The sequence below is a fragment of the Mustela erminea genome, chromosome 12 (genome assembly GCF_009829155.1).
Source record: "Mustela erminea isolate mMusErm1 chromosome 12, mMusErm1.Pri, whole genome shotgun sequence".
Classification (NCBI taxonomy): Eukaryota; Metazoa; Chordata; class Mammalia; order Carnivora; family Mustelidae; genus Mustela; species Mustela erminea.
In genome coordinates this window covers 65,144,164-65,157,951 of record NC_045625.1, presented here as the reverse complement: position 1 = coordinate 65,157,951, position 13,788 = coordinate 65,144,164, and the positions used below count along the sequence as shown (strand labels likewise).

General features: G+C 47.6%; 1 protein-coding gene across 2 annotated transcripts; it reads left to right on the top strand.

The window, feature by feature from the left end:
* Positions 1 to 8,350: 8,350 nt before the first annotated feature.
* LOC116570439 (cathepsin L1-like) lies at positions 8,351 to 13,674 on the top strand. 2 transcript variants are annotated; one of them, XM_032307575.1, is made up of 8 exons: positions 8,351 to 8,454; positions 9,156 to 9,291; positions 9,567 to 9,689; positions 9,792 to 9,938; positions 10,325 to 10,549; positions 11,208 to 11,370; positions 12,039 to 12,156; positions 13,315 to 13,674. In XM_032307575.1, exons 2-8 carry the CDS (start codon positions 9,166 to 9,168, stop codon positions 13,412 to 13,414), a joined length of 1,002 nt encoding a protein of 333 aa, XP_032163466.1. In that variant the 5' UTR covers positions 8,351 to 8,454; positions 9,156 to 9,165; the 3' UTR covers positions 13,415 to 13,674. The 2 variants fall into 2 exon arrangements, with proteins under 2 accessions (XP_032163466.1, XP_032163465.1); XM_032307574.1 differs by lacking the exon at positions 8,351 to 8,454 and adding an exon at positions 8,651 to 8,774.
* The last annotated feature ends 114 nt before the right edge of the window (positions 13,675 to 13,788 follow it).

Genomic DNA, 13,788 nt, shown 5'->3' with positions numbered 1-13,788 from the left:
AATCCTCTCTAGAGAGTACATGGCCAGCGTTGTTTTCACGGAAAAACACGTCTTTGTTGCTCTTGTTTAGACGATGTGCGCATCCACGCGGCACCTGCCCACGGTGCCCCGGCCTCATTCCCGCGCATCTCAGGTAGAAGGCGACACCGCTGCAGGTGAGGAAGGCCTGTGGGAGAACTCGGAAGACCCCTGCCCCGTGGCGTGTGGCAGTCCGTTGTCGTCTGCGCAAAGCGGATGATTTTCACATTTAGATCCTGGTTTGATAACTTCCAGTCTGCGAGGTCTAACAAAGAAGGTGAAGGAAGCAAGATTTCCTGCAGTGATTTCACATTGTGATACAGTTTTAAATAGCTATGAGGGGGGCACCTGGGTGGCTCAGTGGGCTAAGCCGCTGCCTTCAGCTCAGGTCATGATCTCGGGGTCTTGGGATAGAGTCCCATGTCGGGCTCTCTGCTCAGCGGGGAGCCTGCTTCTCTCTCTCTCTCTCTCTGCCTGCCTCTCTGTCTACTTGTGATCTCTCTGTCAAATAAATAAATAAATAAATAAATCTTTAAAAAAAAAAATAGCTGTGAGGAACGTGTCCTAATTCTTCTGTCCTGAGAAGCATATAATTTTAATTTTGTGACATCTATCAGTTATCTACCTACATAGTGTGTATATGTGTATATCAATAGAGTTATTTTTACTTAATCTATAAGTCATAGTCTTGGAAGTTGCTGGTTTGCCTTCTCTTTCTTGTTCTTTCTTTTTCCTTTTATTTTATTTTGTTATAAATAACATGTTTCTTATTTCATTAATTTGTTGAACTTTCATTCAAAAGGGATCCTTTATCTCTGTTTTGTTTTCCTCCTGTAGTACCCACAGAGCAGACAAACCACACTGAAGTCCAGAAAGTCCGAACCTGTACCCCCATATGGAAACACCTAGCTTATTTGGGGGTTGTTATTACCAAAATTGGGAATGGTGAGGGGAAACGGCAAGAGCCCAGAGGGTTTTCACATTTGTTCTCACAAAGAAAGGAGTCCCTTCCGTTGTCCTTGCGTGACCCAAACACACGCCAAATCCTGGAGTCCTAGTGTAGGCACTCGGGAAGCTTTGTCTGTACAGATGTGCGGGGAACGGCCTAGGACACTGGACCCAGAGGATGGTCTTGGAAACCATCTGTATGTAAATTCCAGAGAAGGATCAGGTCCCTCAAGGGACCTGGAGCAGCCCTGCACAGAACATGGAGGGCGGGGAGGTGGAGTCCTTGAGGGTCTGGCCCTGGGGACCCCGAGGTGAGGTTGGGAAAGGAGCCCTTCTTCCCAAGAAGGATGTTCTATTAAGAGGGGAAAGGGGCAGAGGGAGGATGCTGGGCAAAGAAAAGCAAAGGACCACAAGCGTCTATACTTGTCTTTGATGCAGGTGCCGGGCTTGGTGCATGTTCAGAAGGATGTGGGCCACTTGGGCTCCTGGAGTGTTGAAGCCATAATGGGAACCATTACAACCCAAATCTGAAGGGCTTCAGGACCATGGAGCTCAAAGCCCCTTCCTGGGAAAGCCCATGGGGGCCTTTTGGGGTCTTCAGTCATGAACTTAGATGAGGCTGGAAGTGTCTGGCAAAGTCCCACCATAGGCAGCCGGCTCCGCCTCCTGCAGGAGGGAAGAAACCAGAACATGGGTCACCTCGTGAGGCCACAGTGAGACCATCAGTGCAAGGTCCCAGGAGCCACAAAGACAAGCCTCATAGGACCTTTTTCTTAGTGTCACAGTGAAGGGCACTGGGGAACAGGCTCCTCAACCCTTCTAGGTGGCGTTGCTCTTTGGTACAAAGCCCCCTCCTGGGCTGCCCTGGGCGGCCTGAGGTCTCCATATGGACAGGAGCTTCCCAGGGTCCGAAGCCTCTGTGGAATGTGCTGGAGGCCACCATGGGAGTTCTGATTGGCTCCAACTCTGGAAGGCACATTTCAGGAAAAAGAATCAAAACTATAGGTGGAGATTCTGGAGGACAGTTTCGGGAGGACAGGGGTTTTTTTTTCTTCTTCTTCTTCTTTTCTTTAAAAAAAATTTTTTTTTAATTTTATTTATTTGACGGACAGATCACAAGTAGGCAGAGAGGCAGGCAGAGAGAGAGAGGAGGAAGCAGGCTCCCCACTGGGCAGAGAGCCCGATGCGGGGCTCAATCCCAGGACCCTGGGATCATGACCTGAGCCAAAGGCAGAGGCTTTAACCCACTGAGCCACCCAGGTGCCCGCAGAAGGGGTTTAATTACAACTTAGTAGTCCCTGAAGTGACAAAACCACATTTGGCCCCATCGATGTCCAGAGTCCCCATCGGTTTTATTGAATCTTAACAGTGTGGCCCTAGAAAAGCCACAAAGTGAGGGTCTGAGTTCACTCTTTCTACAGGCACAGCGGTGACGTGCCTGTCAGGGAGTGTGGTCAGGAGAGCTGAGCTTCGAGAGGAAGGCCTTAGTGAAGGGGAAAAGCTAATTCAGTTTGGAAGATGAAAATGATCTGGGGACGGATGGTGAGGCTGGTGCCCAGCGCTGGGCGTGTGCTTGCTGCCCTGTGCCGCACGGGGAAATGCGGCTCAAACAAACAATTTTATATTCTATTTCGCTGCAACTTTTTAAAGTAGAGAAAATATATAAAGCTGGAATGTAAAAATATCCAGGTAGCAATAAGGATTGCAGAGGAATGTGCAAGATTACCTTACCAAAGCTAGGGTGTTTGGAACATCCAACAAAGCAGGATCCCCACAAGGGGGGGGAATAGAAAAAAAGATAGATTTTGTTTTGGAAGAATTCATGTTCATTTTATCAAAAAATATTTTCTTTAAGATGGTATCATAGGAAGAACAGATAAGAATTTTGTTTGGCATCTTTTCTCTTTTTCTTTCCTACACAATTTTCCTCCTTCAGTTTCAACTCATACTTGGGATAGCGCCATATCTTTTCAGGACTTCAGATTCTCGAGGATGTAATCAGGCCAAACTTTATGAGGAGTAATGTCGTCTGATTGATTATCCCCCAGATGTTTGCTGAGCACCTATTATGTTGCTCCCCGGGCTCACAACAAGGACACAGAGACAGGTGACAGTGTACCTGCTCCCCCAGGCCAGTCACGGGGCTCAAGCTAACAGCCGCCTGAAAAATGGGCTCCTGGGAGCTCTTTCCAGAGACTGTAGCTGTGCTCTGGCTACCACCTGAGGGTGAGGTCCGACTTTATCTTTGCAATGAAAAGTTACGCACTGCTGAGAGGCTGGAGCCCCAAACCCCTTGGGCCCGGGACTCAGTGACTTCCAGACATGGGCCAGGACGGGGATGGAGCGCAGGTCCCAGCTGAACACCCTGGAGGAGGGAGGGCCAGAGAGGAGTCCCTGAAATGGGATTTTAAGGGGTAGTCAGCGCCGTCCCAGAGCACCCCTGGAAATGTGCGTGGGGCAGAGCCAGACATGCCCCAGGGGACAGCCGCTAATCTTCCGGAAGGCCCGCCTCAGAGGGCTGGTGGGGACTGTTGCTCCCAGGGCCATGTCTCTGCTCTATAAGGATGAAGTAGAGTGTGGGCATGAGGAGGAGGGTCAGGAAAGAAGTTCCACAAGGATCGACAGCAGAGGTGCCCCGGGATGGGGCTGTGATGTGCCCTCACCCTGGGGGCTGCTGTTTGGTGAGGGGGGCCTGGCTGGGGGCCCAAGGCTGTGACTCCAGCCATGGGGCTCCTGTATGGGGGCACAGAGCAGGGACTGAGTTCACTCTTGGTGGGTAATGTCCCTTGTCCTTGAAATCACAGAGTCTTACAACTAAAAGAGTCTTACAAATGGTTTGCTTCAACCTCAGTCTTTGGGTTCTGAAAACAAAGGGTTTAAGATTTAGACCAAACTAGACCATCAGTCATTAACAATCCACACTAAGTGTCAGGGCATCTGACTGTACCTGGGGCCCGTTATTCTCGTATGGTATTCATACGGTAATGGACTGTGTGTGCGTCAAGTTGTACACGTGTATGAGTATATTGTGTGACTATGTTTGCATATGTGCGCATTTGTCTATAAATGTGTGTTTGTTGTGTGTGTTGTATACAAGCACATGTATACTTGTGTCTGTGTCTCATGAGGTTAAGGATTCTCTGGCCCTGAAGACATGTTCTCCTGGCCCAGTACCTTGGCCCTGAGCGATTCATCCACGGATGCCCATTTCCCACAGTCAGAGACAAACAGAGCCGGGTGAGGACACTGTCCTCCTCCAGACGCCTTCGTGCCGTCCCCACCCAAGGGAGACGATGGACTTCAGCAGGGCCTCTGGCGGCCTAGCACCAGGGCTGATGGGGATCTTTCTGTCTTCCAAGAAGAGGTGGCCAGTCACCCTCGAGGGAGGCTGCTGCCAGTTCCTGGGAGTCATGTGACTCTGTGACCAGTCCTCACACGGGAAAGAGAAGCCTGGAATTTATTGCTGACAGTTCAGTGTGCTGAAGGTCAGCAGCCTAAACCCTTCAGGGTCAGCCCTCCCTGGAGCTCGGGCAATGACCCTCTTGGATTTGGGGGCAATTTGATGTAATGAAAGTTTTTATTCCCTTCCATTTTTTTCCTAGACATATTTTAATGTAACTGAAATAATATAAAATGTACAATTGTATAACCTGCCTTTTCTTATTTTTACTTAATGTGTCATAATAGCAATAATTCAACGTTCCGCCAAAGCTCTTCAGAAAGCACAGTGGTAACGGCTGTGCACTGGGATGGTGTGGCCATGTCCCAATTCCCGACCCTGAGACACTCACTCATTCTTCCCTATTAGAAATAAAGATGCGATATACACTTTCATGAACGTTTTCCCTCTATTTTGGATTGAACGTAAAACTTCTTTTTTTGTTGGTTTGGTTTGTTTTGTTTTGTCTCATGACGATTAAAATCCAAGGAGAGAAGCACTTCTTGCCGAGGGGAAAAAATGCATTTGTAGTGCTCACTCTGTTTGGTTTCCATTTTTCCCAGAAAGCATTATTATATTAAAAAACTGTTAACACACCTTCTAATCCTTTAAATACAGTTTTTGCTACCTAAAACAGATTTTTAATACCCCTCTGAGCAAAACAGAAAGATTATTCAATCATTCCAACATCATGAGAGATGAAAATGATTAGTTAATCATTATAATTATTGATAGTTTAGAAAACTTTCAGCTTCAAAACTCCTTCTTGGTAATGCCACGCACATTTGTAGGATTGGTTTCAAATCCGGTGAACCCCCATCGTGTGTTTTTGTTTTGTTTTTTGTTTTATTTTTTGTATGTAAGCTGTAAGGTTTCCCGACATGTGGAAGTTAGTGACTCATTTAGTGACTCAGCAGAATTCTCATTGAACTGACAACACTATGAACCCATCTGTGGTGGTCTGTGTCCTTGTCTGCCTGATTTGAGGGGCCGAGTTCCGCTGCAGGCTCCCCTCACTGGGGCTGCAGCCACACTAGGATTCTGGGTTCTTCTCTGCATAATGCTCCCCTGCCTCCTGGCTCAGGTTTCCACTTCCCCAGCATCCTCACAACCTCGTGCTCGAGAGCCAGCCATCCAGCCGGAACCCTGCCCACCTTGGCCCTGGGAAACTAGGCCCCCCTAGACGGATAAGTTCCCCGTCAACACAGGCTGTAATAGAGAGGACCCCACTGAAGACCCTTCCATGGACAGGACACCCAGCCACGGGGCCACCATGCAGAATGGGTTATCGTGTGGAATGTTCTGATTTGTGGCTTTATCTGGTAACATCCAGATAAAATGGACAAAAGTGAACTTCAGGCTTGATTAAGTTTCATTCATCATTTTAGTAGGAATGTTGTTCTGAAAATAAGACATAAAAATAAATTTTAGAACTCTTTGCCTCCAGAATCTGGTGCCTGAAGCTCTTTTCTAAGGGAGACGAGCTTCTCCTCTACCGCCTCTTAAACCCCGAGAAGCCCTACTGTGTCCCAGGGGCTCCCACACTTTGGCATTTTCATGGAGTAGTAAGATTTCATAAAGAACATGGGGGACCGACACTTTGTTTTCCCAAGTAGGATCGCTCAGAAAAAGCAACAGCTGCCGGCCGTTGTCACCAACATTGCAAAACACATTTTTAAAACCTTGTAAGGCCATGAAGAAGAGAAAGAGCAGAGTTTTAAAAATGATCTTAGAATAATGGATATTTCTTTTTATTGAATAATTTAACCTAAAAGAAAAATCATCCGGTGATCCTTCTTTTCCTCCAATTCACAACACTAGTGACCAGATTGTTGCGGGCAGTGTGACTTTCAATTCATTATTGTTTAGTTTGTGCAGAAGCTGTGTATAGAAATAGATGGCAAGCCGCACAGGCCCCTTCCCGTGAAATATTTCGTGGCCTGTGGACTCCGTCCCCTGGCACTACAAAACTCACCCATGTTCCGGAAACAGGTGGGGGGTCGCTTTGGGAAGCACTGTGATTCTGGCTGCTTGGGAAACATGGTCACAGTTTCCTGACTCCAGGAAAGCTGGAGTCAGACCATGGTCCTGTCATGAAACACAGGGGTCAGCGGGTCTCTGCTCCAGCAGACCCAGGGACGGAGAATGGGAAGAGCAGGCTTTAATTCATAAATGTGCTGACACTTGAACGTGAACTTTCCATCCGGTCCAGCCTCCAGGTTACATGGAAACCTGGATTTCTCATCCACAGTAGCCGTATACACATTCGTTAAGACAGTATTTATGTTGTTTGCTAAGTTTTAAAACTTTCCTTACGACAAGATGATCTCGAGTCAGGACACCTTAGGTGCCTGGCCTAGCCTTCATGAGCTTTTCGACAATTAGGACAGTGCATCTCTTTCTATAAAGCCTGGCCTTGTATTGAAAGCCAGAGGCTTAAAAAATTCTGTTTTGAAAGTTACAGACTGAACATGGGACTCTTTTTCTTACTGTCTCCATTTTACTAATCCCAACCCTTCCAAAGGCAATGGATACCTGTGGCTGAATCAGAGCGGGTTGCGTACAAGAAAGTCAACAGGTAATGAATGTTATCCTTTCATCCTGACCACCTGAGGGACACCTGAGTGGGAGAACAAGGCATGTCCAGCCCTCTGGTCCGGTCATGTGAGTGTGGCCACCCAGCTGGGATCTTCAGCCTGCTCTACCTGTCTTTGATCTTTAGGACCAAGCAAACAGAGGTGGAACAGGCTGTGTACCTTCCCTGCAGCAGCAGATTTCCTGGCTGACCCCTGCTGATGCTTGTGCACTATGTACGCTGTCCCATGGTGCCTGGAGGAGAGGACTGGGGGGTCGCATTTCACCTGCGTTCAGCCCTAGAAAGGTTTTTAAGTGTTTCTATTACCCACTCAGAACAGAACTGCTGAAGCATTAGGGAGCGTAAATGAGATGGTCAGATGGAGGAAGCTGATGGCAGTGGGAAGGCTCAGCAGTGGCCTTCAAGGCTGTTTCAGTGTGAGGCTAAAGCCCTATCCATAATGCCCCAAGCAGGAGGGAGCAGCAGGGCCTGTCCCTCAGACCCCATGGCAGGGGAGAAAAGATTTGATCTTCCTCCCACAGTTGAGTCATTACTAATCAAGTTGAAAGTACAAATGCATTTCTGCCCCTTACTCTACCCGACCCCCCCAACCCCGGCCACACAGAAGCCCTGAGTAATGCTGTCTTGCCCTGATACTAGGAGTCAGTTCAGTCAAATACACTCTCAGTTTCAATTCTGCTGAAAATGCTACCACATTCCCCAAATAGTGACAATGCTTCCGGTTTGTGTTCCTTAAGTTTTTAATGATATAAATTAACATTTGTATATCTTGTATGTTTTCCTCCATTTAAAATATTTTCACAAACTGTCATTTAAATCCTGACATTCACTGTAAATTAAATTAATAATCATTGAGGTAAAACATGAATAAGACAAATTTCTTTTAAATCTGAAGAAGATCACATTGGATACTGAGGCCGGTAATAACCCGTAATGCAGAGAGTGGGGAGGAAAAAGCAGTTTCTACTTCCCGCCTTTTTTCTTTTTATTAAGCCGGATTTCTCTGTAAATAACATGTTTCTGTCAGTTTTGAGAAAGGCATGAGAGGGGAAAAAGAAACTGCCCGGAGAGTCAGCGCAGGAACATTACAAATGCCACACCTTCCCTGGACCTCCGCCTGTCAGTCCAGTTCCTTGAAAGCCCTTGAGCCTTGCCCAGCACACTGGCTGTTCAGAGATTTCCAGCCCTCTCCAGATTTTTCCATAACTCGGAGGCATCCCATCCTGAAACCACGGTATCACTTTCCCCCGTGGGCTCTACTTCCTCCAGCTGCCCCATCTCCGCTTGGAATAAACAGGAACCACTTGGACTAGATTATCCTGTTCTCAGCCCGCGGGGAGATTTTAACCCGACTCTAGGACTAGAGGACAGGCAGGGTCACGCTGGAAACCCACTTGGGGCTCCCTGTGAGCCTCTTTTCGTGAACCACCTGCCAACACATCCATTTCTGCCGATTAGTGAATGGGGGTCCCTAGGGAGGGACCGGATTCCCTTCTCAGTCCCGTCCCCGGTCCCCCGGCTCGCCTCCCCCAGGTCCCCCGAGACGGGCTTGCCCAGCGTGTCCCAGCTTGGCGGAGCTCCCGGGCGCACAGGCCCCGCCCCCAGGCTGACTCAGCCTCTCGCAGCCTGAACTGGCGCTGGGGGCGGGGCTGACCTGGCCGGATCCCGGCCCTAAAAGCTTGGCTTCACCCCACTGCCGGGCTTTCTGGAACTCAGGACACGCATCTGTGATCGAGACTGCGCAGCTGCGCTGCCTCGCGCCACTGGCCACAGGTGGTCTTCTCGTGCCGAACCTGAGCAGGGGGCACCCGCGCGGCTGCCTGCCTCGGCATTGGGGGTTCTGGGCTCCCAGGAGGCGCTGACCATGGATTTGACGTTTCCGGACAGGGCAGCCTGATTCCCCTGACACCTCGCTGCCAGGGCCCGCCCCTCCCTGTGCTGAGACGCAGGTTCCCTGGAAGTGGCAGGCGGGTCACAGGGCGGCAGACCCCCTGCCCATCCCACAGCCCCAGCCTTCCTCCAAAGCCCCGTGGAAGCACTCGGGAGGATGGAGTGCGTGTTTGTACTCCACCTTAGTGGCCTTACATCTCAGAAGGAAGAAGGATGGCTTTTTAGATGGTTTGGTCTAATCAGAAACTCTTCTTTTCTTCCTAGGTTTTGAAACATGCATCCTTCTCCCTTCCTGGCTGCGCTTTGCCTGGGAATAGTCTCAGCTGCTCCAAAACTCTATCAGAGCTTAGATGCGCGCTGGTCCCAGTGGAAGGCAGCACATGGGAAACTGTATGACGAGGTTGGTAACATCTGAGCTGTCCACTGAGACCCCAGAGAATGTTCTATGCTGGTGTGAGTTCACAGCGGGGAGTAGCTTCTGGAGGCCGCTGGTACCCGGTACACTGCACAGGATGGGGACAGATGTCCTGCTGTGTGGTTGCTGGAGAGCAGCTCCGGGAGCATCAGCCCAGCCCCGGTCAAGGTCTGTGCTCCCCTCTGTGAGCACATCCACTTGGTGCAGGTGAGCTGGTTTTAAATATAAATAAAGATGATAATTTATTTGTTTTTCTGCAGAATGAAGAAGGGTGGAGGAGAACAGTGTGGGAGAAGAATCTGAAAGTGATTAAACAGCACAACCAGGAGTACAGCCAAGGGAAACACAGCTTCACAATGGCAATGAATGCTTTTGGTGACCTGGTGAGTGTGACCCGGGTTGCTGAACGTTTCATGCGTCCCCTCCTCGGTGCTTTGCCCAAATAATCTGCTGCTTGTCAACATTCTACTTCCTTTTCCTTGAAGACCAATGAAGAATTCAAGCAGGTGATGAATGGCCTTAAAAGCCAGAAGCGCAAGGAGGGGAACGTGTTCCAAGCACCTCCCTTTGCTGAGACCCCCTCATCTGTGGACTGGAGAGAGAAAGGCTACGTGACCCCCGTGAAGAATCAGGTGGGACAGTACTCCACAGGTCACCCTCAGGAGGAAAGGTGAAAGGAATCGGTGTCTTTGCTGTGGTCGGCTGAGAAAAGTATGCAGCTCGTGATGTTTTAAAATAGTTTCCGGATCGGTGGGCTGCTGTCAAATCTTGATATTTGTTTTGTAGACTGAGAATTTTTTTTTAAATTTTATTTATTTATTTGACAGACAGAGGTCACAAGTAGGCAGAGAGGCAGGCAGAGAGAGAGGAAGGGAAGCAGGCTCCCTGCTGAGCAGAGAGCCTGACGCAGGGCTCAATCCCAGGACCTTGAGACCATGACCTGAGCCGAAGGCAGAGGCTTAACTTACTGAGCCACCCAGGCGCCCCAGAGACTGAGAATTTTTAAAATTTGTTTCAGGGTCCCTGTGGTTCTTGTTGGGCTTTTAGTGCAACTGGAGCCCTCGAAGGACAGATGTTTCGGAAAACCAGCAGACTGGTGTCACTGAGCGAGCAGAACCTGGTGGACTGCTCTCAGGCAGAAGGCAATGAGGGCTGCAGTGGTGGCCTGATGGATTACGCCTTCCAGTACGTGAAGGACAATGGAGGCCTGGACTCGGAGGAATCTTACCCGTATCATGCACAGGTAAGTAGTGCTCCCTACCTGTCATTCCAGCTCCGCTTTTTAGCATTGAACACATACAGATAGAACAGATATCACATTTCATACTCACCGTTTATGTTGTAGACTCTACAGCACCAACTGTCAGAACTATCATTAAACTCTATTAGCCGGGGGCGCCTGGGTGACTCAGTCGTTAAGTATCTGCCTTTGGCTCGGGTCACGATCCCAGGGTCCTGCGCTCGGCAGGAAGCCTGCTTCTCCTTCTCCCACTGCCCCTGCTTGTGTTCCCTTTCTTGCTGTCTCTCCCTCTGTCAAATAAATAAATAAAATCCTAAAAAACAGCAACAACAACAACAACAAAAAAAACCCTATATTCTCTGCCTTGATAGTGACCATGCAACTCTTCCTATTTCTGTTATGGGGCCATTTGATACCATTCTATATATAGTACAGACTTCTCCAGAATGAAAAGCTTCTTATGGACAGGTAGACTGAGAGTGTCTCATGAAGAACACACCAGTTAATGTTTCGATTTCAAAACAGCCAATAGCGTTTCGGCTCCTAGGATGCTTCCTAACAAACTTGACTTGGAAAACATTGAGCTACAAACTGTCTTGAACTCATGTTCCCCAGGAGGTGGATGGTAGTGATCAAATCTCTTCCCCTGTCCCTTTGAAAGGATGAATCCTGCAAATACAAGCCTGAGCAATCCGCCGCCAATGACACCGGCTTCATGGACATCCATCCGGAGGAGGAGTCCCTTAAGCTGGCGGTGGCCACTGTGGGGCCCATCTCTGCTGCGATCGATGCAAGCCTGAGTACCTTCCAGTTCTATCATAAGGGTAAGCATCTATTTATGTAGAAATTTAGGCAGAAAATGGGAAAACCACCATTACATACAATAACATTGACTCTGGTATGTAGAAGTCAATGTGGAATTTTGGAGGGTGAGGATTTAACAGAGCCGTGTTTCTCTGCACATGTAATTTTTGTGCCCATTGTTTCCATCTGCCATGACCTGACCCATATCCCCGTGATTTTAAGTACATCATAAATGTATTTAAATTGCTACATAATTCAACTGGTGTATCTCAATTTATTTTCCTTTTTTCCTAACTATTAGACCTTGAAACATTCCAAAGAATTTTACTACTGTTATTGAAACTGGCAAGAACCCCTCGGCTCAAGTAATATTGTGCTCTGGGTTGTGTTTCCTTAAGCTGACGTGCTCAAAGTCGAACCACAAGGTGTCAATCAGTGTTCGTCTATGTTTCTTGACAAAGTGTTTACAAAAGAGATTGTGCCAGTTTGTCTTTCTGCTGGTATTAGATGAACGCCTAAATCCCTCGCCTAGCTAAAAGTAAATCAATAAATGAATCTGATTTTTAAATCTTACCTGGGGTTATGTCATCTAACTGAACTTTGAAATGCCTCCTGTTGGTTGTGGTTGATAGACTGGATCACATGTTCCTGGAGATCGTCACCCCAGCCCTGAATCTCTCTTCTCCAGGCATTTACTATGATCCAGACTGCAGCAGTGAAAACTTGGATCACGGTATTCTGGTGGTGGGCTATGGTTCTCAAGGAGAAGACTCAGAGAAGCAAAAATACTGGATTGTCAAGAACAGGTATAAAAAGCCAAAAATAAGGACGTCCAGCTGGCTCAGTAGGTAGAACATGTCTCTGTTGATCTCGAGACCATGAGTTCAAGTCCCACGTCGGAGATAGTGTTTACTTAATAAAAAAAAATTGTTTTAAAAATATAATGAATATACTATACATGGGACGCCTGGGTGGCTCAGTTGGTTAAGCAGCTGCCTTCGGCTCAGGTCATGATCCCAGGGTCCTGGGATCGAGTCCCACATCGGGCTCCTTGCTCGGCAGGGAGCCTGCTTCTCCCTCTGCCTCTGCCTGCCTCTCTGTCTGCCTGTGCTCGCTCGCGCTCTCTCCCTCTGTCTCTGAAAAATAAATAAAATCTTTAAAAAAAAAAAAAAAAAAAAAGAAAAAGAAAAAGACAAAACTAAGTGATCTATAATGGAATAAGAAATAGACTTTTTTAAAAAAGTCGAAAATACTTATCTTTAAAGTTGAAAAGGGAATCCTTTTTGGAATCAGTGTTTGGAGGCAGGTCCCCCAACCCTTGAGCACACTTCTGAAATCCCAGAAGTGTTAACCCCATGTAGGGGGAACGCAGGCATATTCATGAGACGACCACAGTGAGGTACTGTCTCGAGCTGGGGGATCCTGTTATAGTTTTGGTACTGTTGCATTTCTAAATTGGAGATTTTTAAAAATTTCTCTTTTTTCATTCTTTAATTTTTTTTTAAAGGATTTTATTTATTTATTTGACAGAGAGATAGAGAGCACAAGTAGGCAGAGAGGCAGGCAGAGGGAGAGGGAGAAGCAGGCTCCCTGCTGCATAAGGAGTCCAATGACAGGCTCGATCCCAGGACCCTGGATCATGGTCTGAGCTGAAGGCAGACACTTAACCAACTGAGCCACCCAGGTGTCCCCTTTATTTTAATTTCTGAAACACATCTGATCCTAAGCATTTTGGGGTCTCTCACTTTGTAGTCTATGTGAAAGGTTCTATGAAAGTCTATGAAAGGTTCAGGAGTAGAATTATGAGCTGAGTTAGAACTCGAACAAGAACAGGAACGGCTTCTCGGATTCTTCCTGAATCTGTCCTGGCCCTGTCCTGCCCTGCTCAGTGTCGGGTGTGATTGCTCATGAAGGGAAATGTGTTTGTTCCTCTGGAATAATTGGCAAACTCTATCCTCTTCCAGCTGGGGCACAGACTGGGGCACACAGGGTTACGTACTGATGGCCAAGGACCGGGACAACCACTGTGGAATCGCCACCGCAGCCAGCTTTCCTACTGTGTGAAATGAGAGCATAAGGCAGACCTCGACTGGGGACCGAATAGGCAGAAGAGGAATTTTCTCTTACAAGTAACCACACCTCATTGTGTGGAATGAAACACTCAGGCCACTGGAGATCTAACCTGTGATCCGATTTTGTGATTTCTTTAATTGCTGCTTTGGACAGCTTTGTGTGGTTGACTTGTTTAATGGATTTTGAATTTTTATATCTTGTACTGATATGTTAAGTTAAACCTTTTAAAATAAAACCATTTCAAAGTAGAAGTGGGGGAAGTTTTTAATATAATTAACTTATAGACTCAGGCTGTTAAATAACAAAAAAACAAATAAATTACAAAGATCTAATTGGCTTAATAAAGGATTCATGAATCAGACAGC